Source organism: Urocitellus parryii, chromosome 11 (assembly GCF_045843805.1).
Source record: "Urocitellus parryii isolate mUroPar1 chromosome 11, mUroPar1.hap1, whole genome shotgun sequence".
NCBI lineage: Eukaryota > Metazoa > Chordata > Mammalia > Rodentia > Sciuridae > Urocitellus > Urocitellus parryii.
Genome location: NC_135541.1, coordinates 35912 through 58214, shown reverse-complemented (window position 1 = coordinate 58214; position 22303 = coordinate 35912). Strand labels below are relative to the sequence as shown.

General features: G+C 60.4%; 3 protein-coding genes across 7 annotated transcripts; 1 reads left to right on the top strand and 2 right to left on the bottom strand.

Moving 5' to 3' along the window:
- The first annotated feature begins 3005 nt into the window (after nucleotides 1-3005).
- Perm1 (PPARGC1 and ESRR induced regulator, muscle 1) lies at nucleotides 3006-8399 on the top strand. Of its 3 annotated transcripts, none has more exons than XM_026414840.2 (4): nucleotides 3006-3107; nucleotides 4398-6470; nucleotides 6925-7050; nucleotides 7333-8399. In XM_026414840.2, exons 1-4 carry the CDS (start codon nucleotides 3044-3046, stop codon nucleotides 7443-7445), a joined length of 2376 nt encoding a protein of 791 aa, XP_026270625.2. In that variant the 5' UTR covers nucleotides 3006-3043; the 3' UTR covers nucleotides 7446-8399. The 3 variants fall into 3 exon arrangements, with proteins under 3 accessions (XP_026270625.2, XP_026270624.2, XP_026270623.2); XM_026414839.2 differs by having other exon boundaries at nucleotides 3021-4892; nucleotides 4980-6470; XM_026414838.2 differs by having other exon boundaries at nucleotides 3021-6470.
- A 517-nt stretch (nucleotides 8400-8916) lies between these two features.
- Nucleotides 8917-15446, bottom strand: Plekhn1 (pleckstrin homology domain containing N1). 2 transcript variants are annotated; one of them, XM_077791433.1, is made up of 16 exons: nucleotides 15363-15446; nucleotides 15173-15272; nucleotides 12585-12731; nucleotides 12419-12499; nucleotides 12272-12344; nucleotides 11995-12122; nucleotides 11791-11922; nucleotides 11624-11704; nucleotides 10978-11047; nucleotides 10690-10838; nucleotides 10422-10577; nucleotides 10068-10205; nucleotides 9774-9914; nucleotides 9369-9596; nucleotides 9066-9140; nucleotides 8917-8994 (listed from the first exon to the last, which is right to left on the bottom strand). In XM_077791433.1, exons 1-16 carry the CDS (start codon nucleotides 15443-15445, stop codon nucleotides 8917-8919), a joined length of 1860 nt encoding a protein of 619 aa, XP_077647559.1. In that variant the 5' UTR covers nucleotide 15446. The 2 variants fall into 2 exon arrangements, with proteins under 2 accessions (XP_077647559.1, XP_077647558.1); XM_077791432.1 differs by having other exon boundaries at nucleotides 8917-9005; nucleotides 9092-9140.
- An 859-nt stretch (nucleotides 15447-16305) lies between these two features.
- Nucleotides 16306-21802, bottom strand: Klhl17 (kelch like family member 17). Of its 2 annotated transcripts, XM_026414911.2 has the most exons (12): nucleotides 21652-21802; nucleotides 20649-20908; nucleotides 20444-20565; nucleotides 20097-20318; nucleotides 19546-19662; nucleotides 19102-19315; nucleotides 18718-18862; nucleotides 18466-18633; nucleotides 17948-18036; nucleotides 17784-17857; nucleotides 17416-17597; nucleotides 16306-17221 (listed from the first exon to the last, which is right to left on the bottom strand). In XM_026414911.2, the coding sequence occupies exons 1-12, from the start codon at nucleotides 21759-21761 to the stop codon at nucleotides 16993-16995; spliced, it is 1932 nt and encodes a 643-aa protein (XP_026270696.2). In that variant the 5' UTR covers nucleotides 21762-21802; the 3' UTR covers nucleotides 16306-16992. The 2 variants fall into 2 exon arrangements, with proteins under 2 accessions (XP_026270696.2, XP_026270697.1); XM_026414912.2 differs by lacking the exon at nucleotides 21652-21802 and having other exon boundaries at nucleotides 19102-19447; nucleotides 20649-21495.
- Nucleotides 21803-22303: the final 501 nt, after the last annotated feature.

Here is a 22303-nt window from a genome sequence, read left to right as displayed (position 1 = left end):
TGGGTTCAGACACGCACCACTATGCCCAGCTTTAATGAGTATTTAAGACATCATGGAATGCATTAGTGGCTCATTGAAAGTTAGCTCTTGCTTTTGAGAGCTGTCTCAAGTTCAAGGGCTTGAAAGGGACCACATGGTTTCAGGAAAGGGCTTGGCAATCCTCCAGGAACCTCCATCTTATCTCTCTCCTATCTGGATGGCAGGGGTCAGGACCCAGGGACCCCAGGCAGAGTGGCTTTAAGGTTGTCTTTTTCGCTGAGGAGTCCTGATGCCCTCTAGTGGTATTCAGGGGTACAGCACTCTTCCTTGACCCACTCCCTCAGCTGCTTGGATAGGTCTGGCCATCTCTTCTTCACCCAGTCACTTGGCCCACTGACCAGGTGCTTGTCTCTGCCAGTAACGGAGGCTCCACAGTAGAGCTGAGTCGTGAACGTGGCCTATTCTTCCTCCCTGTGCTGAGGCAGGCCACCACCAGGAAGGTTCACGGGGCATGGGAATGAAGGAGGGGCTTTCCTCTGAAGGCTGGTCAGCTCCACCTGACCGATGAGGTTTGTCTCATCAAACCTGCTGGCCCCCTCTCCTCCAGCCCTGCCCACAGCTCCCCTCCCCAGCCTGGAGCGGCCTCCTGCCTCCCTGGGGCCCTGTGTTCCCTCTCCAAGCCTGTGATAGATCCTGCCCCAGGATCCCTGCAGTCTTCTCATCTCCCTGTGGGCCCTGTGGGACTTGGTTGTGTGCTCCTTCACACACACGTGGTGCCTCTGAGACGTGACCAGATGCCACTGCCCTGCCCGGCAGGACGTGGTACTGGGCCCCAGGGCCATACGGACATGAAGCAGTATGCCGTGGCCCAGGAAAACCAGTGCCAGGCAGCTGCAGATCCAAGTGTGGAAGATAAAGCGATGAAGATTTGTGTGAAAGCAAGAATATTCTTGTGGTTTGGGGGCAGGCAAAGAGTTCTTTAAAAAATGAACAGGTGGAGCTGGGGTTGTAGCTCAGTGGTAGAGCGCTGGCCTAGCACGCGTGAGGCACTAGGTTCAAACCTCAGCACCACATTAAAAAAAATGAAATAAAGATATTACTTAAAAAAAAAAACAATGAAAAAGTACTAAGCAACAATTGTTGGCAAAAGTACTATGTTAAATTAAAAACTTCTGTTCATCAAAAGTCATGCTTAATTGGGCTGAGGATGTGGCTCAATGAGGTTTGCCCACATTGCCGGCCCTGGCTTCCATCCCAGCACCCAGCACAAAGACGGTGGAACAGGAGACACTGCAAACCCACACAGGCACAGAGTGGTAGGGCGCACCACAGAAGCAGGTCCGCACAGCAGCAGTGATGAAGTTTGACCCTCACAGTAACTTGATGGCGTGGCAGAGACAGATGCCCAAAGGAGGCCACAGAGCCCCTGCCCTGTGATTGGGGGATGTGTCGGCACACTGCTTGGGGCCTCCCTGGGCAGAACCTTCTACAGCTCACCCAGGGCTCCTGAAAAAGCTCCAGAATGTTCACAGCAGTCCTGCCTGCACAGCCGCCAGCCGGGACACCTCACCCACAGGCAGACAGCCACACAGCAGATGTGCACGTGGCCAGCCCCGGCTGGGCGCTCCACTGCAGCCCCTTCTGGCATGGCTGCCTCCTGAACCCTGAGCAGCCTGGAGTTGGGGAGCAGATTCGCAGCGCGGTGGGGTAGGACTCCTCTCACAGCTCCAGCCAGGTTGGGCTGGCCTGCCCCAGGCAGGTGGTGAGAGGCAGAAAGTTTGAGGTCCATTTTCGGAATATAGTATTGAGTTTCAACTGGGATGTAGAGACCCAGTTGTAGCCATTTTTAACCACAGCCCTTCTCTCGACTACCCCAATGTCAAAAGTAGCTAGTTGCATAGATTGTCACCCCAAGGCACTCCTCTCAGTGCAAGGGTACAGCACTACATTAGGGATAAAGCAGGTGGGCTGCCCACCCAGGTGTGCCTGTTCAGTGCCACACCCTTCTGCAGAAGTCTGCCTTGCCACCCACTTCCCAGCACCTCCTGCAGGCACACACACTCAGATCCAAGAGCCAACCCTCCACCTGGCCTGCCATCAGCTTCCTGCCGGGCCCTGCAGCCTCTTGGCTCATCGAGGCCTTGGGCTCCTCTGGGTACTCCTGCTCCATCTCCCAGAACACGCTGCCTGTGAATGAGCTTGCTCCCTGTCCTGTTCAGATGCATGTCGTCTGACTCCCCTGCTTTTCCTCTTGTCCTCTGACTCGGGGCCTGAGAAGGGCCACCAATCCTGCCCTCGAGGACCTGGAGGGTGCCCCTGCTCTGCAGCTGAAGCAGGGTTAAGGACAGGGTCATGTGACCCAACTCTGCCACTGACTTTGTGGCTGTGTGCCCATGACTCACCCTCTCTGTGCCTCATAACCTTCAGGAATAAGGGTCATCCTGATTCCCCTCTCAGAACGGAGGAGTTTCAGAGAAGTGTTCAGGGGCTGGCAAAGATTCTGTATCGCCCTACCAGACTCTTCCTGAGGTCTGTCCACAAGAGTTGAGTCAGGAATGAAACCACTCTGTACCCCCAGCCCTCCGGACCTTCTCTGAGGCCCATGATGGGAGGCCTCCCCAGAGAGCAAAGAATGGCCCCACCTGCTCTCAAGTCCACCATCAGGTTCAGCCGTGCCTCGGGGGGACTCTGTGATCCCAGGAGGTCGGCCAGGGAGGCACATCCTGCCCTGGGTGGGTGAGGTTCATCTGAAAAGCTGGGCGGGAGACACGCTGGGGGCCTGAGGCTTGTGGCAAGATGGAGGTGCAGGCAGCCTCCTGCTGGGAAAGGGAGGCCTGTGCAGGGCTGGTCACTGGTCAGCATTCTCTGGCCAGAGTCTGCTGTGACCTCTGCTGGCACCAACTCTGGGCCTGGATCTGCACCAGGACGATGTCCATCACGTAACTGAAGGCTCCTCAAATGCCATCTATTTGTGGCCTGAGCCCTGACTGGCACGAGTCATGTGTGCCCAGGGATGAGGTATTTTGGGCAGTAGGGGTGGAGCCTGCAGGGAGAGCAGAGCACCATGCTGCCCTGGAATGGGCGGTGTGAACTCCCAGTCCCACTGCCCGGCTGGCTGCCTAGACCAGGTAGGAGGTGATCAGCCCCACACTCCTGTCCAAGGCTCCCATTAGCAGACAGCCCCCAGGCAGAGAGGAGGGCTCGAGTCAGTGGGCAGAGAGCCACCCTACTCTGGTCTCCAGGCAGCTTTGGCTCAGGACTGTCCCGGCCAGTGACCTCCTTTCCTCTGGGTCTGGCAGTGTCTCACCAAGAGCCTAAGAGCAGCCCCCATGGAGGCAGAGGCTGGCTCTCACCAGCTCAGGTGAACTCAGCCAGGGGTGCAGATCCTGAGGATCACGGGAGGGGCCATCGGGGGTCAGGGACTCAGCTCTGCTCTGTGACATCCAGCCCCAGCTTTTCCTGCTGACCCCTGAGCCAGCTCTGACCTTGGTGAGCTCAGAGGAATTTGTCCCAGCCGAAGCTGGTGAAGGTCATTGCCCAAGGCTGGTCACCTCCTGGACATTGCAGCCTCCAGTCTATGACCTGCTGCCAACTAGAGCATGCTGGGACCGCCCAGGGCTGACCATCTCCGGGCCCTGATCCCTGGCGGGTTGTCCTGGTGCAGTCTGCTCTGAGGGAGCGGAGGCAGTCAGGAGGTCAGAGAGGCTGCTGAGCAGGGCTCAGGCTGCTGGGGGGGGGGGGGGAGGCAAATGCCATGAATGCTGGTTTACCCACGAATCCAGGGTCAAGTTTGATTGCAGGAAGGTGGCAGTGTGTTGTGATAAAGTTACCATTTAGAGATGATTAGGAGACCAGGCAAGTGGGAGCCGAGGATTTTTTTAATTCAGAAGAAAGGTTTTTGCTTTCTTTCAGGGTGGAGATGGTGTACCAGGGAGAAGGGGGGCACCCCTGGGGTGGGTGGGGTGGTAGCCAGGTGAGCAGGTTGGTGCCCAGAGCCTGGACCTGTGAAGACTCCACCCGGCCCCAAGTTCTGCGGCCTCTCCAGCACCTCTGTTGACCCATGATGGACAACTTCCAGTACAGCGTCCAGCTCAGTGACCAGGACTGGGCTGAGTTCTCTGCCACTGCTGATGAGTGTGGTCTCCTGCAGGCTGGCCTAGCCTCTGGAGATGAGCTCTTGTCCAGTGATATTGACCAAGGGGACAGCAGTGGCAGCAGCCCCCCTGGGCCCCCACCCCTTCTTACTGGGCAGCTTGCTCCCAGGAGGAGGGGCTGTCAGAGCTGTGAAGAGGAGGACGCCGTGGCCACAGGACAGCTGGTCAGAAGGTCTCAGGGTGAGCCTGTCCTGGCTCTGGGACCTGGTCAGCAGGCAGCCGGCACGTCCGCACAGTCAGAAGCTCTTCTGTCCCTTGGCTCAGGTGCTGCCCCTCCCGGTCAGTGCTCAGTTCTCCCACGGTCAGCAGCTTCCAGAGAGGAGATGCAGAGGCTCCTGCAGGGCCCGGCCCCCTGCCCCCCTGGTGAGCCCCCTCGGAGTCCCGAGTCTCCTGGCTTCAGCCCCACCTCCCAGAAACCCCCCGACAGCCCTGGAGCCCCAGCACGGAGCCCTGGGCGCAAGAAGAGACGTACTGTGGGTGCAAAGGGGGGAGGGCGCTCAGGAGCCCCAGGCCCTGCTGTTGCCCATCTGGGCTCCCTGCTGTCCACTGAGACCAGGCCTGAGGAGGGCACTGGCCTGGCTGGGTCCAGGGGCAAGGGGTTTGTGGCTGCGGCAGCAAAGCTGACAGCAGGAGCCCAGGAGGACACACTGGAGCCAGACTCTGCAGGTGCTCCGGAGCTGAGTGTTCTTCCCCCTGAGCATGCTGCCCGTCCAGGGCCAGGCTGGGGTCTGTGTACCCCTGTGCCTGTCACTGAGCAAGGTACAGACCAGATCAGAATAACTCCTAGAGCTGAGCTACACACGGTATCCATGTCTGTTCAGGAAACCCACCCAAATGTCTCCCCAGCTATGCCAGATGTGGCTCTGTCTACACCTGCCTCCAAGCCTCAAATTGACATGGGTCTGTCTATACCTGCTGGCAAGATTCAACCCAACACGAATCTGTGTGTGCTTGACTCTGAGCCTCAACCTGATGTGGCTCTCTCTACACCTGCCTCCAAACCTCAGTCTGACCTGGCTTCATCTACACCTGCCTCTGCGCCTCCACCCAACGTGGGTCTGTCTATGCCTGCCTCTGAGTCTCAACCCAATGTGGCTTTGTCTGTGCCTGTCTCCAAACCTCAGTCTGATGTGGCTTTGTCTACACCTGCATGCAAGCCTCAACCCAACATGGCTTCATCTACATCTCCCTCTGAAAGTCTACCCAACATGGATTTGTCTACACCTGCCTCCAAACTCCAACCTGATGAGGCTTTATCTACACCTGCCTCCAAGCCTCAACCTGACACGGCCATGTCTACATCTGCCTCTGAGCCTCAGCGTGTCCAGACTGGATCTACACCTGTCTCCACACCAAGAGTGTGTGTGGACCTGCCTGCAGCAGTGGTGGACTCCTCTACTCTTGTCTCTGTGGCCCTGCCGTGCACAGCTCTGCCGCACTCTGTTTCCAAGGCTGAGTCTGAAGCACCTGTATCCACACCTGCCCCCAGAGCCAGTGCTGCTGAGCCCTCCTGGGCCCCTGTCCCCCAAGCAGGGTCTGACACTGTGGGGACAGAGGTGATGGTTCCTCCTGGGGGACCCCAAGAGAAGCCCAGAGAGCAGCCCTCTGAAGGGACCCCAGGACCCCCTGAGGGCGAGCCCCTGCAGGGCCCCATGCAGGCTCCCAAGAGGAAGAAGGTACGATTTTCTATGGCAGTGCCCAGACCGGAGAAGCCAAGGTCAGCAGGGGCCGAGGGCCCACCCTCTCCAGTCACACCCCGGCCCTCAGCCCTCAGAATGGCAATGGGGGGCCATGAGGGGTCTGCAGCCTGGAACGCTGTGGCAGTCGGGCCCCGGCCCCCCCAGCCACGGATCCTCAAGCACCTGCCGCCCCCTGCCCCTTCTGCTTCGGTGAGGCCTGGACTGGGCAGCAGCTATGCAGTAACCCTCCCAGAGGCCTATGAGTTCTTCTTTTGTGACACCATTGAGGAGGAGGACGAAAGTGTGGCAGAGGAGGGAGCCAGCCAGGCACTAGGCGAAGTCCAGTGGCCGGACACATGCGAGTTCTTCTTCCGGGATTTCCAGGGCCAGATGCCCCAGCATCAGGGGTGCTGTTCCCCAGCTGCAGCCCCGCCCCCGAGGGTCGAGGCTGTGCCAGTGGCACCCCCTGGTGACCCGGTGCCCATTTCTATCCCTGAGGCCTACGAACACTTCCTGGAGGAGGATGGGTTTGGGGGTGTGCTGCCATCCCTTCTCCAGCTGCGGGCCTCAGAGCACCCCCAGGAAGTGGGGCCCAGGATCTCGCCTGAGCCCAGCCCAGCCACAGTGGAACAACTCAGCCTGGCGGTCAGGCGGGCAGGTGCGTTCTGCTTAGGCCCTAAGTCCATCCAGGTCTGGGAACACACTGTCCAGGGAGCCCAGCCAGAAGGGCTATGGGGGTGGGGAGGGAGCATGATCTTGGGTCACCAGCCTCTGGGTGGGGGGGCCTTGGGAACCTGTGGGGAGGTCAGGGCAAGCTCCAGGAATCCCAGGACAGAGTCCACATGGGGCGGCTGAGGCCAGGCACCATGGCCATTCAGGGGTCTGACCTGAGTCCAGGCCCAAATGCCGGGAAAGCCCATGTCTAAATCACCTCTAGCAGGATAGGTACCCCTGGGGGTGCTCTGACTTGGGCCTGAGTGAGGCAGGTGATGGCAGCACAGGTGATTCTTAGGACTGCTGTGTCTCGGGTACACATGTCCCAGGGTGGACGTGTCCTGGCAGGCGTGTCTCGGGGTGCAGCAGTCAAGCTCTGGTGTACTTCTCTCTCCTAGGGGAGCTCTGCAGTCCCCTGGCCTCCTCTCCCTTCAGTCAGAAGGACATGTGTCTGGTGTTTGTGGCTTTTGCCACCTGGGCTGTGAGAACCTCAGATCTACATACCCCGGACGCTTGGAAAACAGGTGTGGGGCTCTGGGGACAGAGAGAGCTTGTGCCTAGGAGTCAGAAGGAGGGGCTTCCTTGTTCAGCCTCACCTGGGCCCTAGGGAGGAGGTGTGCACCGAGGGAGGAGGTGTGCGCTGGAGGCACAGGTTCTCCCCAGCCCTGCTTCTCCCCTGCCCACCGGCTTCCACCCCATTGCTCTGTCCCGCTGGCCTTGTCCTGCCCTCTGAGGACTGAGTCATGTGGCCAGAAGGGGATGACTGGCAGGAGCCGGCACCAGGAGACCTTGTGCTTCTCTTTCAGTCTTGCTGGCCAACCTTGGCACCATCTCTGCCATCCGCTACTTCCGAAGGCGTGTGAGGCGAGGGCGCAGTCCCAGCCGCAGCTGTAGCCGCAGCCCAAGTCCCACCTCCTAGCAGCCAGACCTGGACCACGAAGACGCAGGACAGGAGACAAGCATGGTGCCAGGAGGTGCTGCCTTCCTCCTTGCCCTCTGACCCCTGTCTTCCAGGGCGTCCAGGAGGGAGCCAGCGTCTGTGGGGCTGGCTCCCTTGGACTCCACCTGAGGCCCAGCCTGGGGCTGAGGCCGCTCCCCTCCCTTTGGAGGAAGGAAATTTGGAATTCTGGGTGGGTAGGGACTGAGCAGGGAACTAGTTAATAGGGTATTGAATTAGCAAATGAAAAGCACAGGGCATCCAGTTAAATTTGAATTTCAGACATGCAATATTTGGGATAAATTTACACTAAGAAATTATTGTTGATGATCTGAAATCTAACTTAACTGGGCATTGTGTTTCATCTGGTTATAGGTTGGGGGGAAGTGGCAGGAGAAGATACTGGAATTAGGAGTGGCAGAGAGGGGCAAGGCAGTGCTGGGTTGGGGTGGGGTCAGGACAGGGATGCTAGGGGCCATAGGAGCTAGGGGCAAGTTCTAGGGCATCTGCCCTGCTCACAAGAGCCTCTTGAACCCTGAGCCCCCAAGGACGTGGTCAAGGTAGTGGTGGTGGGCAGACCTGGGCAGATACCCAGACACCTCCGGTGGTTGCTGCGGCCCCTGTGGTGGGGAGTCTATGGGGCAGGACCTTGGCTCCTCTGAGGAGACCGGGATGAGGCTTCAGGCCGAACCTGGTGGCCTCACCCATGAGGACTTGGCTTGGAATTGTCCCTGCTCCCCTGGGTCAGCTGGTGTGGAGGTCAAGGCTGAGAGGGTCAGAGATGGGGTGGGAAGGTGAGTGGGGCCGGAGGTGGCAGAGCAGTGGCAGGGGGTCTGCCCAGGGCAGTGTGCACAGGGTCTTCAGGATGCTGGGAGATTCCTGGTTCCCTGGTGGAGGACACAGGTAGACAGCACCAATAAAATCTCCTCTCTCTTCCTTGTTTATGGCATCGGTGTCTGACTAGCCCCATCCATACACCCCAGCGCTGACCCCCACCCCGGCCCACTTTGAGGGACACCTTCGTGCCTCTGCCTGTGCCGGTTCACACCTGGAGACTGAGGAGCCTCATGTCCAACCTCACACACTCAGACCCTGCCAATCTGACCTAGCCCTCTGTCCTGCACATCCATGTGGCCCCCAACTTCCAGGTTAAGTCCCCTCCCTGAGGGCAGAGCTGCAGATGGCATCTGCAGATGTTCAGCACCTCCCTGAAGACCCTGGCTGGGTTGTGGTCAGCTACACAGCCAGGGTGTCCCCAGGGATGAGGCGCCTATTCTTAGCCATTCCGGCTGCTACCCATCTGCCCTCAGGTCCTGGACACTCCTTGGACTTGCTGGGGTCAGACCCACGCTGGGGATTTGACATGGGTCAAAAGATGAGGTGACTGCAGGTCCCTCTCCAGGGTCAGAACTGGACAACTGTGGTTCTGACAAGCAGCCCTGGCCGGGGGCCATCAGATCCACTGGATGAGCCCCCCTTCTGCCTCAAGCCTTCGGAGCCGAGGCCATTTCTGGTGGGAGGAAGATGAAGTCTTGTCACCATCTGGGAGGGAGGGCAGAGACCCATCAGCCTGCAGGAAGCTACATCCTGGTTCCTACTTACCCCCAGGGAGGCAGGAACCCACTCACCTGAGGGAGGTGGCAGAGGGCTGGGTGACACTTCCCTGGCAGGGGAGACCTGGGAACCCCAAACCACAAGTCTGAGAGCAGGGCAGATCCCCGGGAAGGGAGCACAAAGATCAGCCTAGAACCTGCCACAACCCTCCCCTCGTTGTCTCCTGGTCCTGCTTGCCCCACATTCTCCTGCTTCTCTCTCTAGGTCTAAGTTCTAGGTCTGCCCAGCACCCTTTGGGCCCAGGGACTGGGCCTCCTCACTCCTCCTCCCACAGTGGGGGCTGCTACTCACAAGCTGAGGGGAATCTGGGGGCTGTGGACCCCGGTCCTTGATGGAGCCCCGGTGTCTCCGAGAAGCTCGGGACTGCAGGGCTCCTTTCCTGGAGACCAAATGGGGAGCTGGGGGGCCAGGAGAGCTGGAGAGTCCAGAGCAGGGGTCAGAGACAGGCACAGACACAGGGACCAAGGGGAATGGGCTGGAAGGCTCTGGTGCAGGTGAGCTTCGTGCTGCACTGAGGAACTGCCAGGAGAATGTGGGTAACGTGAGGCCCTGGGAGAGGGCCACCAGGGAGCACAGGGATCCCTGCCCCAGGCACCCCCTTAGCCTCCCGTCAGAGCCTGAGCAAACCTCAGGTTCTGGCATCTCCCTGACTTCAGGCTGTGGCACATTCAGCCCTGTCACCCGCAGGCCACTGACCTCATCCAGGCCCCTGATGTCTGCGATCCTGCGATGGGAAGTGGCAGGTGGGGTGTAGGGATCAGCATACAGCGGGGAGTGTGGTGCCTCCAGGGGCTGCTCTGGGGCCTCTGGGCCACACTCCAGGCCCAGCCTGCCCACCTGAACCAAGGTGTAGAAGAGACAGTCCTGGAGTTAGAAGAGGCAGAACCTCTATCTGCATGAGAGGCCTTGGGAGCTGCAGGCCCAGCCAGGCTGAGAGACCAGGCCGGGAGGCAGGGCAGGAGGGAAAGCCACCCTGCAGGGCTGGGCCACCTGGGTCAGGTCCAGATGCAAGTGTGGTGGTACGGCAGGACCAGGCAGCTCCCCTCGGGCCTGGCCCCTCGACCGGCTGCTGCGCCTCAGATCTGCTCTCCGTTGGCCAATGCTGGCACAGTCAGATTCAGAATTGGGCTGGCCCTGTGGGGGACCAAAACCTTCCAGAAAGTTCTCTTGGCCCTTCCCACTCAGTCCTCTGAGGCCCCATGGCACTCCCTCCAGTCTAAGTCCCCCCAACCCAGGAACCAGGGTCCAGGCTCAGGTTGATGAGGCGTGGGAACCAGTCTCCCAGGCACACAGAAGCCTCATGCTTCTTACCCCTCTTCCTCAGCCATTCCCCCAGGTACTCACAGGTGCAGGCTGGGCAGGAGCAGGGCAGCCTGCAGTGGACGGCACTGAGGACTCAGGGAGGGAGTGGCTGGTGCGGTTGGAGGGGGGCGCTGGGCACCCTGAATCCCAGCTGGTGCGTCCATCAGAGGAAAGTGAGCCTCGGACACCACCTGTGACCTGGGCAGTCAGGGGATGAGCTGGGTGGCCCATCCCTCTCCCCACCCACCCATGTCTGGACCCACCCCTCTATCCCCAGGGCCTGAGCCAAGGTACTTCTGCTGCCCCTCACCTGTGTGGGCCCCTGCAGGCCTGGGAAGCTCTCAGGGTCGAGCAGCAGGGGGCCCCCATCCTGTCTGGAAACCGTCTGGAGGCAGAGCAGCCAGTGGCGGTAATCTTCATGACTGGCACACAGCACCCGGATGGTATGGATGAGTCGGCCTGTACACAGACTCCATGAGGTGGGGCCTGGCAGCACAGGTGTACCCCACAGAGTCCCATAAAGAGCTGGGCTGTCCACCAGGCTCACCCCCCTTCCCCCTGGCCCCAAGGCAGGGGCAGAGTCTGGGTCAGAACCGACCTGAGATCAGGAATGAGCGGGTCTGCTTCTCTTCCAGGTTGATGTGGATGGCAGTGAGTGGCAGCTCCCCCTGTGGGCAGTGAGTGAGGCCTAGGCCTTCCTGGGAGCAGCCCCAGTCCCTGCCTGGCCCCATCCCCCAGTCTTCCAGAGCTGGGCTGGGCACCCAGACAGTCCAGCACCAAGGCCAGTTCCCTGAGGGAGCGGGGCAGCTAGAGTCTGTCCTGGGCACATCCTCACCCAGGTCTGCTCACCAACTCACATAGCAGATGGGGACGGACCCCCAGGCAGGGAAGCCCCTGTGTGTCTCCTCAGTGTACACCAGTGACATGCTCACTGGCATGTAGGCACATGCCCATCAGGCAGCGGGGGCACATACCAATGACTCCCAGGAGTGGTCCCACCTCATGCCACCTGCCCAAGGGCGATGATCTGGCTGGTGGCTGAGGGCCCTTCAGGATGAGGAGGGTGCTCCAGGGAGGAACTCTTTCACCTCAGAGCCGAGACCAGACTGACCAGGCAGTGAGCCAGATGGGTGGAGCCCTGTGCTCTGTCCCAACAGGCCTGGACATACAGGTTCTCCCCGAGTTGCCGCCCCCACTCCACACAGCATGCCTCCCTGGGCAGGTCCACCCTGCGGAGGGCCCACCTTAAAGGCAATCCCATCTGGTTCCTCAGAGAAGATGGCCAGGGATGTGGGGTACAGGACCAGGAGCCGATCCCACTGCTCCTGCAAGGGGTCAAAAGACAGCATGGGTGGGACTGGGCACCAGGGGCTGCCCCACCTCCCCTCTACCTGCCCCACATCCCCTCCACCTGTGAAGGCAGGTGCTGTAGCTTGACCCTTGAGGCACAGATGGCACTGCCCACAGATTCACGCCCAGATGCCCTCCGCAGCCAGGTCAGACGGCGCTGCAGGGACCAGGGGAGCTCATCCCCTGAGGGGCCCTGTGGAGGAGGCCATCAGAGTAGGCTGGCAGGGAAAGAGGGGGGAGGGGCTGGCAGGTTCCTGACACTGACCTGCGGGGGCACAGAGTGGCAGCGCCGCAGCCCCCCGACCAGGGCCATCTGCTTCTCCAAGTGGTAGAGCCAGCAGCGGAGCTCATCTTCACTGGGGCAGAGAACGAGGAGTGGGGCGGGCAGTGGGCCTGGGGGTGGAGGAGCAGTGTGGGCGGAGGTGGGCCCCAGCTTGGAGCCCCCGAGTCCAAGCACAGGCCCCTCTCCAAGGGATCTGTGCAGACTGATCCATGGCCCTGGCTGGGAGGCACCTTCTAGGAGGCCAGTGTCCTTCACATACCTGTGATCTGGAAGCCATGCTCTCCAGTCTCCTCGAGGGGGCAGATGCTCAACTCCACCAGCGGCAGCAGCCCCTGCCAGAGAACAGGTAGTAGCAGCTGCAGGAACTCTCAGGGGCCTGTCCCCCACCCTTGCCCAGGCCCCTTACCTGGAATGTGAGTCCTGCAGAACTGTGAGCCTGGAAGTAGAGGTGGGAAGGGAACAGCTCCAGGTAGCAGTCACTGGTATCCTGGGGAGAGCAGATGCCCATCTGAGGGACTGGGTCAGACAGGATGGTGGGGTATGGGTCCCTGAGCATGCCCCCTAGCCCCCACCTGGCTGTGCTGGAACCGCAGCTGGACCTTGGCATAGTGTACCACTTTGCCCAGGTTCCTCACGGGCACCTTCCGCCGCCCCTTCTTGAACACACTCAGGATGGGCTGCTCCAAGTTCTCTGGCTGATTCTCCAGGCCTGGAAAGTCCTAGGGGAGTAGGGCTTGGGGAGTGGCCAGATAGGGCCAGCAACCCCAACTCATTACTCAGCCACCCACATAGGCCTGACCTGTCCATGCCAGGCCACACAACACACACAGGCAGATGCACACAGCCTGTATACATGGAATGGTGGCAGAATACACAACATGCACACATACACAGCTCCCCAGTCCATGCTACCTGGTCTAGCAGTGACAGAGAAGTTGGGACTCGGTGGAGTCAACCCTTATCTTCACCTCCTCCTGGTTCTGCAGCTCTGTTTTGTTTGTTCAATCTCCCCAGACTTTTCAAAGGAGTTTTGGGGTGTCTGGGTGAGGTAGTGCATAAAACCCTGCCTTTTACCAATAAACTGGTAAATGTTTAATACCTGATTCTATAAGCAAAAACAGACAAAAAAAAAAAAAAGCAAAAACCCAAGCCCTGATCTGTAATATCCACCAATTTCCTTGGTGTAAATATTCCCACTGCAGCCTGCTTGGATACCAACATGAGTTCTGGGTGCTCAAGTGCTAGTTGCTCTAGCATACCAAGCATGGGCCTCAGTCTCTCTCACAAAAACGGCAATAACTAAGGGTTCTCTGCGACCTGCCCCTCCACTCTTTCTCCCTCTCTTTCTCTCAAATCAGGCACATGTCTGAATCAGGCTGTTCCCTTGGCTGGGGCCACTCAGCACTGACTCTCCACTTTGCTCAGCTCTCACCTTCTCCCTGGCTGCACACTCTTCTAAAATTCCAGCCTTTCCTGTTCTAGTTAGCTGTCTGACCACAGTTGACTTACTCTATTTCTACTTAGTCGTCCTGTCTATCTGCCACTGCTGAGTCTCCAGGGCCTGGAACGTGCTGGGGGGGGTGTTAATGCATTATGCTGAAGGGAAGGAAGAAGGGCCAATGTCTACACAGCACTTAGGTAGTCCTGGCAGGGAGTTTGTTCTCTACAAATGGGGGCTCTGATATCAGAGCCAGGGTCAGATAGGAGTCAGGTGCTAAGGGACTGGAGAGGACTGTGACCTACTAGCCTAGGGGCAAATTCTATTGGGGGTCACATTTGGGTTACCTGCAGGGCTGCTGTGTCCTGGCCAAGTCAAGCTGCCCCTTGGGCAAGCCTAGGAATGTGAACAGACAGATCACAGTTCCCCCGGCTTCTCTGCCTCTGGGTGGGGCCTTTTGCACCCACACCCAGTGTGGGAAATGATTCCAGATGACACTCTGGGAAAAATAGGCCATGAATCCGTAAGGGCTATGCCACTGGTCCTGTGGCCTAGGTCAGCTTTGGGGCCCGGGAAGGACAGCTAGGAACTACAGTAGGGATGGAAGCATGGATGCTGTCCAAGCCTGGCCAGGGCCCTCCCTGGCCCCTATCTCCCAAGGCTCAAGGGGTCTTGACCCTTTTCCAAGGGAGGACCACTAGGGACACCATGCCTCATGGGACTCCCTCCAGGGTCACACTGCCTATCCTGGGCTGAACAGAGAGAGTCAGGGTCTGAGATGTAGCCCCTTCTCTGAGGCAGCATAGTTTCTGAAGCCAGCAGCTGACTGCAAGAGCCCTGAGACCTTAGACAGGGGACAGGAGATGACACGGGGTCCCAGCCTGGTGGGACAGTGAGAAAGGCAGGCTCTGGGAGCCCATGCCAGCCACTTCAGGCCTGGCCCAGAGTCCTCGCCCCCACTCCTAGCATAAGATCTGCAGGCAGGGTCCTACAGGAGGGAGCGTCAGTCTAGGTTCTGCCCAAACCAGTGCCAGCTGTTGGGAAAAGAGGCTAGGGCTCCTCTACTCAGCCAGTCCATCGTCCCACAGGAGCACCCCCAGTTCCTTCAGGAGAAGTAGCCTCAACAAGTGCTTAGTGGTCACTTCCTTTCTGTGCTGGGGCAGGAGACACCAGCATAGGTAGGATTGCAGTGGGCAGTGGATATCTGGGAGCACCTTCCTGCGAGATCCTGAAGGAGAAACAAAGGCCTGCAGTAGGTGACCAGCTGGCTCTCTGTCGCCTGAAACCCTTTACTTTCTCAAGAGACATCACCCAAAGAACTGCAACTGAGATGCGAGCGCTGCACCGGGTGAGCTGGAGATCTAAGCGGCGCCGCCTACCCCCGAGAAGCCCCGCCCCCAGGCCAGGCGCGCGGCTCACCACTGACTCAGTCCCAGTCTGGGTTTCGTTCTGGGCTAGACTTTCGGCGGATGAGCTTCCCAGGGCGGGGCAGTGTCCACTTCCTCACCTCCCTTTGGATCTAAATCCCCTGAGCTGACTGGGATGACCCTTAGCTGTGCAAAACCGCGACGCACGCGCTGGCATACGACACCGAAGAGAGCGCAGAGCTGCACTCAGACCCCAGGCCTGGCGACAGATGGGGGCCTCGCCACCCCGGCCGGGCGCTCCACGCCTCGACACCGCGGGCAGCTGCCGCTCCGGCGGGACACGCCCTCGGCTCACCGTCCCGGGGATGTAGTAGAAGATCTTGTCTGCCGCCGCGTCCCCGTCGGGGCCAGCCTCGGACCCGAACAGGCCCGCCAGCTTCCTCCTGGTGTCCTCTCTGGGGACGAGTGAAAGGGGGTCTGGGACTCGGCCTTCGGTCGGGTCGAGGGAGACCGTGTTCCCGGGTGGCCGAGGCCGCCCCTCTCACCTATTTCCCTTCAGCGAGGGTTTCCTGGAGAAGGAGGCCCGCAGCCTCCTGGGGGTCTGAGGGACGCAGTGGCTGTTCCCCATGGGTCCCAGCGGCGGCTGGCTGGGACCGAGCCGGCAGACAGGTCTGGGTCCCTGGGTCGGGATCCTCCTGCCCCCGCCTCCCAGGAGCGGGCGGGGTTGTGGGACGGCTTCCCGCCTACTCAGGGGTGGGGGGAGGAGCCTTTCTGGGAGGGGCTGGGCTCCACCTGAGCCCAGCCTCCCAATCGACCCGGGCTGGGTTCTTCTCCACCGCATCTCCTCAGGTGGGGACCAGAGCTTCCAGCCTCCCAGGAGCATCAGCAGCGCCTGCTCTGTGGGCACCACGCCTGCCTGTGTTCAGGTTGGGGGTGACTGGGCACTAAAGCCCAGGAATCCAGTGACCTTCCCTTCTAGTTGCCCACCCCCCAACCTGAGCACACATCCGGTTTTTATGCTTATCCCAATTGGTCTGAGTCACTAGGAACTATCAAGAGTGTACTCACCCTCAGCCACAGAAGCAGGAGTTTGCAACCATGGGGAAGGGGAAGCCAGAAGCCTGGGGCCAACCCTCACTCCAAGCCTAAGTCAGAGTCCCCAAGACTTAAATGCAAGAAGGTCACACATTTCCCAGGTGCCCAGACAGTAATGGCAGCGTGGAGGGCCTATCCTCCACAAGTGATCCCAACCCCAAAATCTGGAATGTCACAGGGAATTTTCAGGACCAGGTTAGTAGCCCACCTCCCCTGCCTCCCCCTGCAAAAGTGCTACCTTGCAGTCCCCAGGCACTAATGCTCCCTTTCAGCCATGCTGCACACTTGTCCACAGAACCTCACACTAGAGCCCAGACAGGACCCCAGGCTGTGCTGCACCTCCACAAGGCAGAAGAGCTAAAAGGGGCCAGAGATGGACGCTTAGTCTCTGGCTCAGGGAGCCCAAAAAACGTGTTTATTGTTCAAGATAGCTCATATTGCTGAGTAGGGTCTGAGTACATGTGCCCCAGCCCCATGTGAGATCCAGAAAAGACACCACACTGCAGACACAGGATGCAGGAAGGGAGCCTGCTTCGTGCCCTTCCTGGGGACAGCCCTGGCTGGGCCAGGAAAGGGAGTGTGCAAAGTTCAGACTACCTGTCTGCACCTGCTTAAAAATCCCTGCCCTGCTCCCGCTCCACCAACTCTGGTTATTATGCTGCTCCTGACCCAGGGTCTACAGAGTACCATTGGGCCACTGACCTCCCTGCAGCGAGTGGCCACCCTATCACCCCTCACTGCCTGGAATAAGGAACTGGGTGGAGGACACTCGGAGGGCAACTTGGTCCCCTGTGCACACAAGTGCCCACGCTTTGAGAGTAAACATATGAATTGGTAACTGCAGCGGTGCTCATCCATCAATAAATAACGAATTAATACATAGGTGAGTAAATAAATAAACAGCACACACATAGAGGAACAAGGAGTGAGCAGAGACATGAAGAGACAGTGCAGGACATCTCTGGTGGGGCCACATCCAGCCCCTGACACATGGCTGAGGAGAGGGAGGTGCTGGGGTCGACCCCAGGGGCTTAAGGCATGTGGGAGGCAGCGGGGCCTCTCTGTGGTCGGTGCTGTGTGTCAGAGGCTGGTGGAAGACACAGACAGCGTGGGGGAGGAGGGTGGCGGGAAGTTGAGCAGCTCCAGCACTGCCACGCCCACACTGCTGCGCCGTGTGAACATGCAGGAGGCAGCTACCCACTTGTTGGTCCTTGGGTTGTACTTCTCGATGGAGTTGAGGCTGGAGCTGCCATCGTTGCCGCCCACAGCATACAGCCAGCCGTCCATGGCCACCAGGTCATGTGTGCTCCTGGGGATGGGCAGCCAAATGAGTTGTGTGGGTGGGACCACAGGAGGAGCCACTGGGTTGGGGGCAGATCCACTGGAGGAGCCAGGGGCGGGGCCACGGGAGGAGCGGGGGCGGGGCTGGGTGTCCCCAGTGGAGTGGAGACATTGGAGCTGATCTACTGCATTGGCTAGAACGGCCCAACCTGGCCTGCAAACCTGCGAATGTTCATGGGTGCCACGCTCTCCCAGGCGCCGGCCTTGGGGCTGTATCTCTCCACTGAGTTGAGGCAGCTGGTGCCATCGTTGCCCCCGGCCACATACAGGGCACCCTCCAGCACCGCCACACCTGCAGAGCTGCGCCGGCTCAGCATGGAGGCCACCGGGGTCCATGCATTCACCTGTGGGGGTGAGGCCTGAGCTGAAGGCTGACACAACAAGGGCACCCCACCCATCCCCCTAAGCAAACCCTAACCCAGGCAGGATATCTGTGAGACAGGGTGGATATGAATGGCTGGCCTGAGGGTGGAACCCCCAGGCAGCAGTGGGCTGGGGGGGGGGGGACTGCCATGGGGTGCACTATGCACCTGGGGCTCATACTTCTCCACAGTGGCCAGGTGTGAAGAGCTGTCATATCCACCCACAGCATACAGGTTCCCATCTGCGGAAGGCAATATACCCTGGTGCTCCTGCTGGGTGGGGGGTGCAGGTAGGAGGATGGGCACCACAGGAAGCAGGCCCTTTCACCCACCGAGTGTGGCCACGCGCACATATCGCCTCCGGGTGCTCATGGCAGCGATGGATGTCCATGTTCCCGTCAGGGGGTCATAGCGTTCAGCGCTGTGGGCACCAGACTGCTGCTGACCCGTAGCCACAACAGAAAGGTTGTCCAGCCCCAGGACCTGCCCTCCCCCATGGAACAGCTGAAATCCCAAGGAGGCCACCACGAAGACTCTGACACAAGTCCCACCATAGCCAACAGCAGGACCTGTGGGGTGGGCATGGGTTGCTGCCTGGTTGGGTATTCCTGGGCAAGTGTCCCCTTTGGGCCCAGCCCTAGACTGGAGGAGAGGACCCCAGGAAGGAAAAGGGATGGGGAGAGACCAGGCCTAAGAACTGCTTGGCCTGAGGTAAAGAGGCTTTGGGGACCCTGGTGGCCTGGGCAGGCAGTACCCTTGCCATCCCCCATCAGACACAACTTGGTACAGCCTCACCTCCTGCTGCCGAGCCACCCTGCAGGGTCATGGGGGCCTCAACCCCAGCTACTACCTGTTGAGACAGGAGGCCCCATCGTAGCCGCCAGCTGCGTACAGGAGCCCGTGCAGGGCAGCTACGCCCAGGCAGCTGCGCCTCGTGCCCATGGACACCTCAGGTTGCCATGTGTTGGTCACAGGGTCATATGATTCCACAGTAGCCAGGTCTGAGGTCCCATCATAGCTAGGAGAGGGGTCCACTACTGGTCAAGGAAGGCCTAGCAGGCATGTGCCAAGCCCCGGACCCAAGCCTGGCCTCTACGCTTACCCGCCCACAGCATACAGCCGGTTTCCTACAGCAGCCACTCCCACTCGGGCCCGGCGTGTGGACATGGAAGCTACTACGTGCCAGCGGTCAGTTCGAGTGTCATATGCTTCACAGTCCCCATGGATGGCAAAAAGACTCCCGCCACCTAGGAAAGGGGAGGTGACAGGATAGGAGGAGAGGCACTGGGAGGCAACCGTGGGAGTCTAGCATAGCCTGAGAGCAAGAGTGTTGGGACTCTGGGGGTGGATCACACTCCACAGGGCCTGGAGAGACCCTGGATGGAGGAGGAGGGAGCAGGTCAAGACCTGACCAATGTGGTGGGCTGGGCTTGTGTTGGGTATGGCCAGGGCAGGGGTGTCAGAGGAAGGGGCCAGATGGGCATACCCACGGCAAAGAGCACAGGGCCGGCACCCTCACAGCGCCGGGGCCGTGTGCGGCTGGTACCCAGTACACCTCTCTGCTCGGGCAGCAGGTGGAACTTGAGGGCCTCAATGAGCAGATCCTTGCAGTCAGGGTGATGCCTCACCAGGCTCTCAGCATCCACGTGGCCCAGCAGGAAGTCGCGGCTCAGCAAGGGCAGCCGCACACACTTCATCAGCTGAGGCAGGAGTGCCAGGGTCAGGGGACCCTCAGGCACACTTGCCCCAGGGCTGAGACCCTGGCTCAGATGCCTGTACCACCTGTACGATGGGTTCTTGAGACAGATGCCTGCACTGCCCCCATGGTGTCCCTGAACGGGAGAGGCCAGGGACTCCATGAGGCACACCCAGGCTTCAGCCACCATGGTCCCTCCCCAACACCACAAGGGGTCCCGAGGCCTGGCCTTACTCTTGGAACGTGCTGCCTCCTAGTATCCACGTCATGTTTGACCCAGCTCAAGACAGCACGGTAGACATCTTCTTCTGAAGGTACATTCAGGCTGTCACTAGAGACCAATTCCAGCACCTGGGGATAGGGGTCCTCAGGCATGAGATCTGGGGAGGGTCCTGCGAGTCCAGGGAGCCCCCTGAAGGTACCTGGGAGGGAGGGTCTGGAGGAGGTGGTGGGGTCAGTGTTTCTACAGGAAGGGGCCCAGCAGGGTCAGGAGCTGTGGATTGGTTCCTGGGGGCCTAGATCCCAAATAGTCTTGGAGACATGGAACCAGGACTGGGGTTTAGGAGCAGAGGCTGTTAAGGATGAGATGAGATGAAGAGTCCAAGGCAAAGACCTGGGTAGAGCCAGGAGATGGGAACAGGGTTGGGGGTGCCCAGGCGACAGGTCACAGGGTGGGCATGGGTCAGAAGCTGGGAACGAGGCCTGGGGAACAAAGAGCAAGGGGTGAAGGAGGGTGCTGGGGTGGGAAGGGGCAGGGTGTGGGTTGGGCCCTGTGGGCAGGTTACCTGCTTCAGCGGCAACAGCATGAACTCCTCGGTCTTGGCCACGTCCACAAAGTGCTGCAGCACATACCTGTGTGCTGCCTTGAGCAGGTCACTGCACGAGTGCGTATCGGCAAAGCCCCGGATGCCCAGGCAGTTGGAGGGGTCCAGCTGACTCAGCAGGAACTTGCAGCAGGCATCCCGGACGCCGTTCAGCTGCAGCAGGCTGGCAGCTGGGAGCAGCGTCTGTGGAACATGGAGATGGGGTCTGGTGGGAGGTGCCCAGGCTGTGAAAGTAACTGGAGGGTTTGGGGAGAGGCCTGTGAGGGGCCAGGGCATGGGGAGACCTGGCAGGAGGCCCACTGCCTCACCTGTACGTTGCCCTCGCCTACTACAATCTCAGCCGTGTATGCAAACTGCACCAGTTGGTCCAAGGCCTGAGGGTCAATGTCATGCAGTGTCACATGAGTCTGGCGGCTCTCACTCATCTCATCTGTGGGGACAGTAGTCAGGCTGGTACCTGTCCCGGGAGAGCTGCAGAGAGCCCCCAAGTGCCACCCAGACTGTGGTACTTGCTTGTGAACATGGCGTGGAAGTAGGGGCTACAGGAGGCCAGCACCACCTTGTGTGCACGGATCTCCTTGGCGGCCACATGCAGGACGATGTCACACAGGAGGCCACGCTGCCGCATTCGGCTCATGGCTACGAAGGCATCATGGTAGTGCCGCTTGGAGTTGTGGGCCACGCTGTGGCCCTCGCGGCTCAGTAGCTGCATGGCACCTTCCATGGGGGCTGCGGGCCGGGCCTGCCTGGGCCACGCTCGCTCTGCCTCTGGGCTGCAGGTGGGCAGGGCCAGGTCAGGGTTAGCCCTGTAGGGGGCTGCTCACCCTCCTCCTCTGTGCCACCAGACTTCTGGGTATGGCCAGGGCAGCCAAGTCAGCCATCTGTCCAGTAGTCCAGTGGCCATAACGTCTGCATCAAGGCCCACCTAGTCATGCTGCCCGCCTGGAGCAAGACCTCCCCTCCTGTACAGAGAGCTACCCTGGAGCCAGACCAGACTCTCTTCTAAGCCTACTCCCACTGGAGATCATCTGGACACTGCTGCCCTGACTGTCCAGCTTCCTCTGCCCACCTCCCTTCTCAGCTACTAAGTTCACTCATGTCTTGTTCCCCTTGAGAGACAGCTATCCTCTACCCTCCTCTACAGCACAGGGCTCCTGCCTTGCCAGCCACCCTTCCCATCCCTCAGCAGTACTGGGAACGTGGGAGGTGTACGCAGGGAAACCGGCCAATGCCTGCTTTAAAGCAGACCCCTTGGCCCCGTACAGCAGGTGGACCTCCCGTTGTGGAGGGATTCAAGGGCAGCCAAGGGGCTTAGGGCCTCTCTTTCCAGGGGGTCAGCACCCCTGGCCCTCCCGCAGCACTCAGGACTTCCCAGAACCGCTGCCGTGGCCGAAGGACCGAGGAGCTCGGACTTCACACGGCCCAGGCCTGCGGCAGCCTCTCGGGCGACGCCGTCCTCCCGAGTCCCCGGTCCCTCCGTGGGTCCTCGGCGCCGCCCGCTCTCCGCCCCACTCACGCCGGCGGCTGCGGCTGCGGCTGCGGCGGCGGCGCCTCGGGCCCGGGCCCCGGGCTGCCGTGCTCCGGGCTCTGCGTCCTGCCGGCCGGGCGCTCGCCGCGCGGCTGCATCAGCTCGGCCACCGAACTGCCGCCGCGAAGCGCGCAGGACGAGCGAGCGCGACTGCTGGAAGGATGCTCGGCAGCGGTGGCCCCTCAGCGTCGCGCGCCTCCCGGGCTGCAGACGCTGTTTCTCGGCGCCGCCCGCCCCATCTCTCGCGCTCCGAGGAGGCTTCGAGGATCCGCGTTGGACACGGGTCAGCTCGGAGTCGCGTCACCGGATCGATTCCTCTCATAGCCCTCGGGCCCCGCGTACTACACCAGGCGGACAAGCTCCGGGCCCCAGATGGCCAGCCACCTGCCGGTTGTGCTGTGGTGGGTCAAGCCTGGGGCCGTGCGCTGGCCATTTGGTCCAGCCGTCCAGGCCCGCGGACCCCGCAGCCTGGAAGGAGGAATGCATCCTCTCCGCCCAGCCCCGGGCCCCTGGCCAGACACTCGGGTGCGTTTTCCGTGGGACCTCGCTGCACGGAATGTGGATGGTGCTGCCAGGGGCTGCTGACCGTCCAGCGAGATGGCCACAGGGCTCTTGCTCCGACCTCGCATCGGGCGAAGCC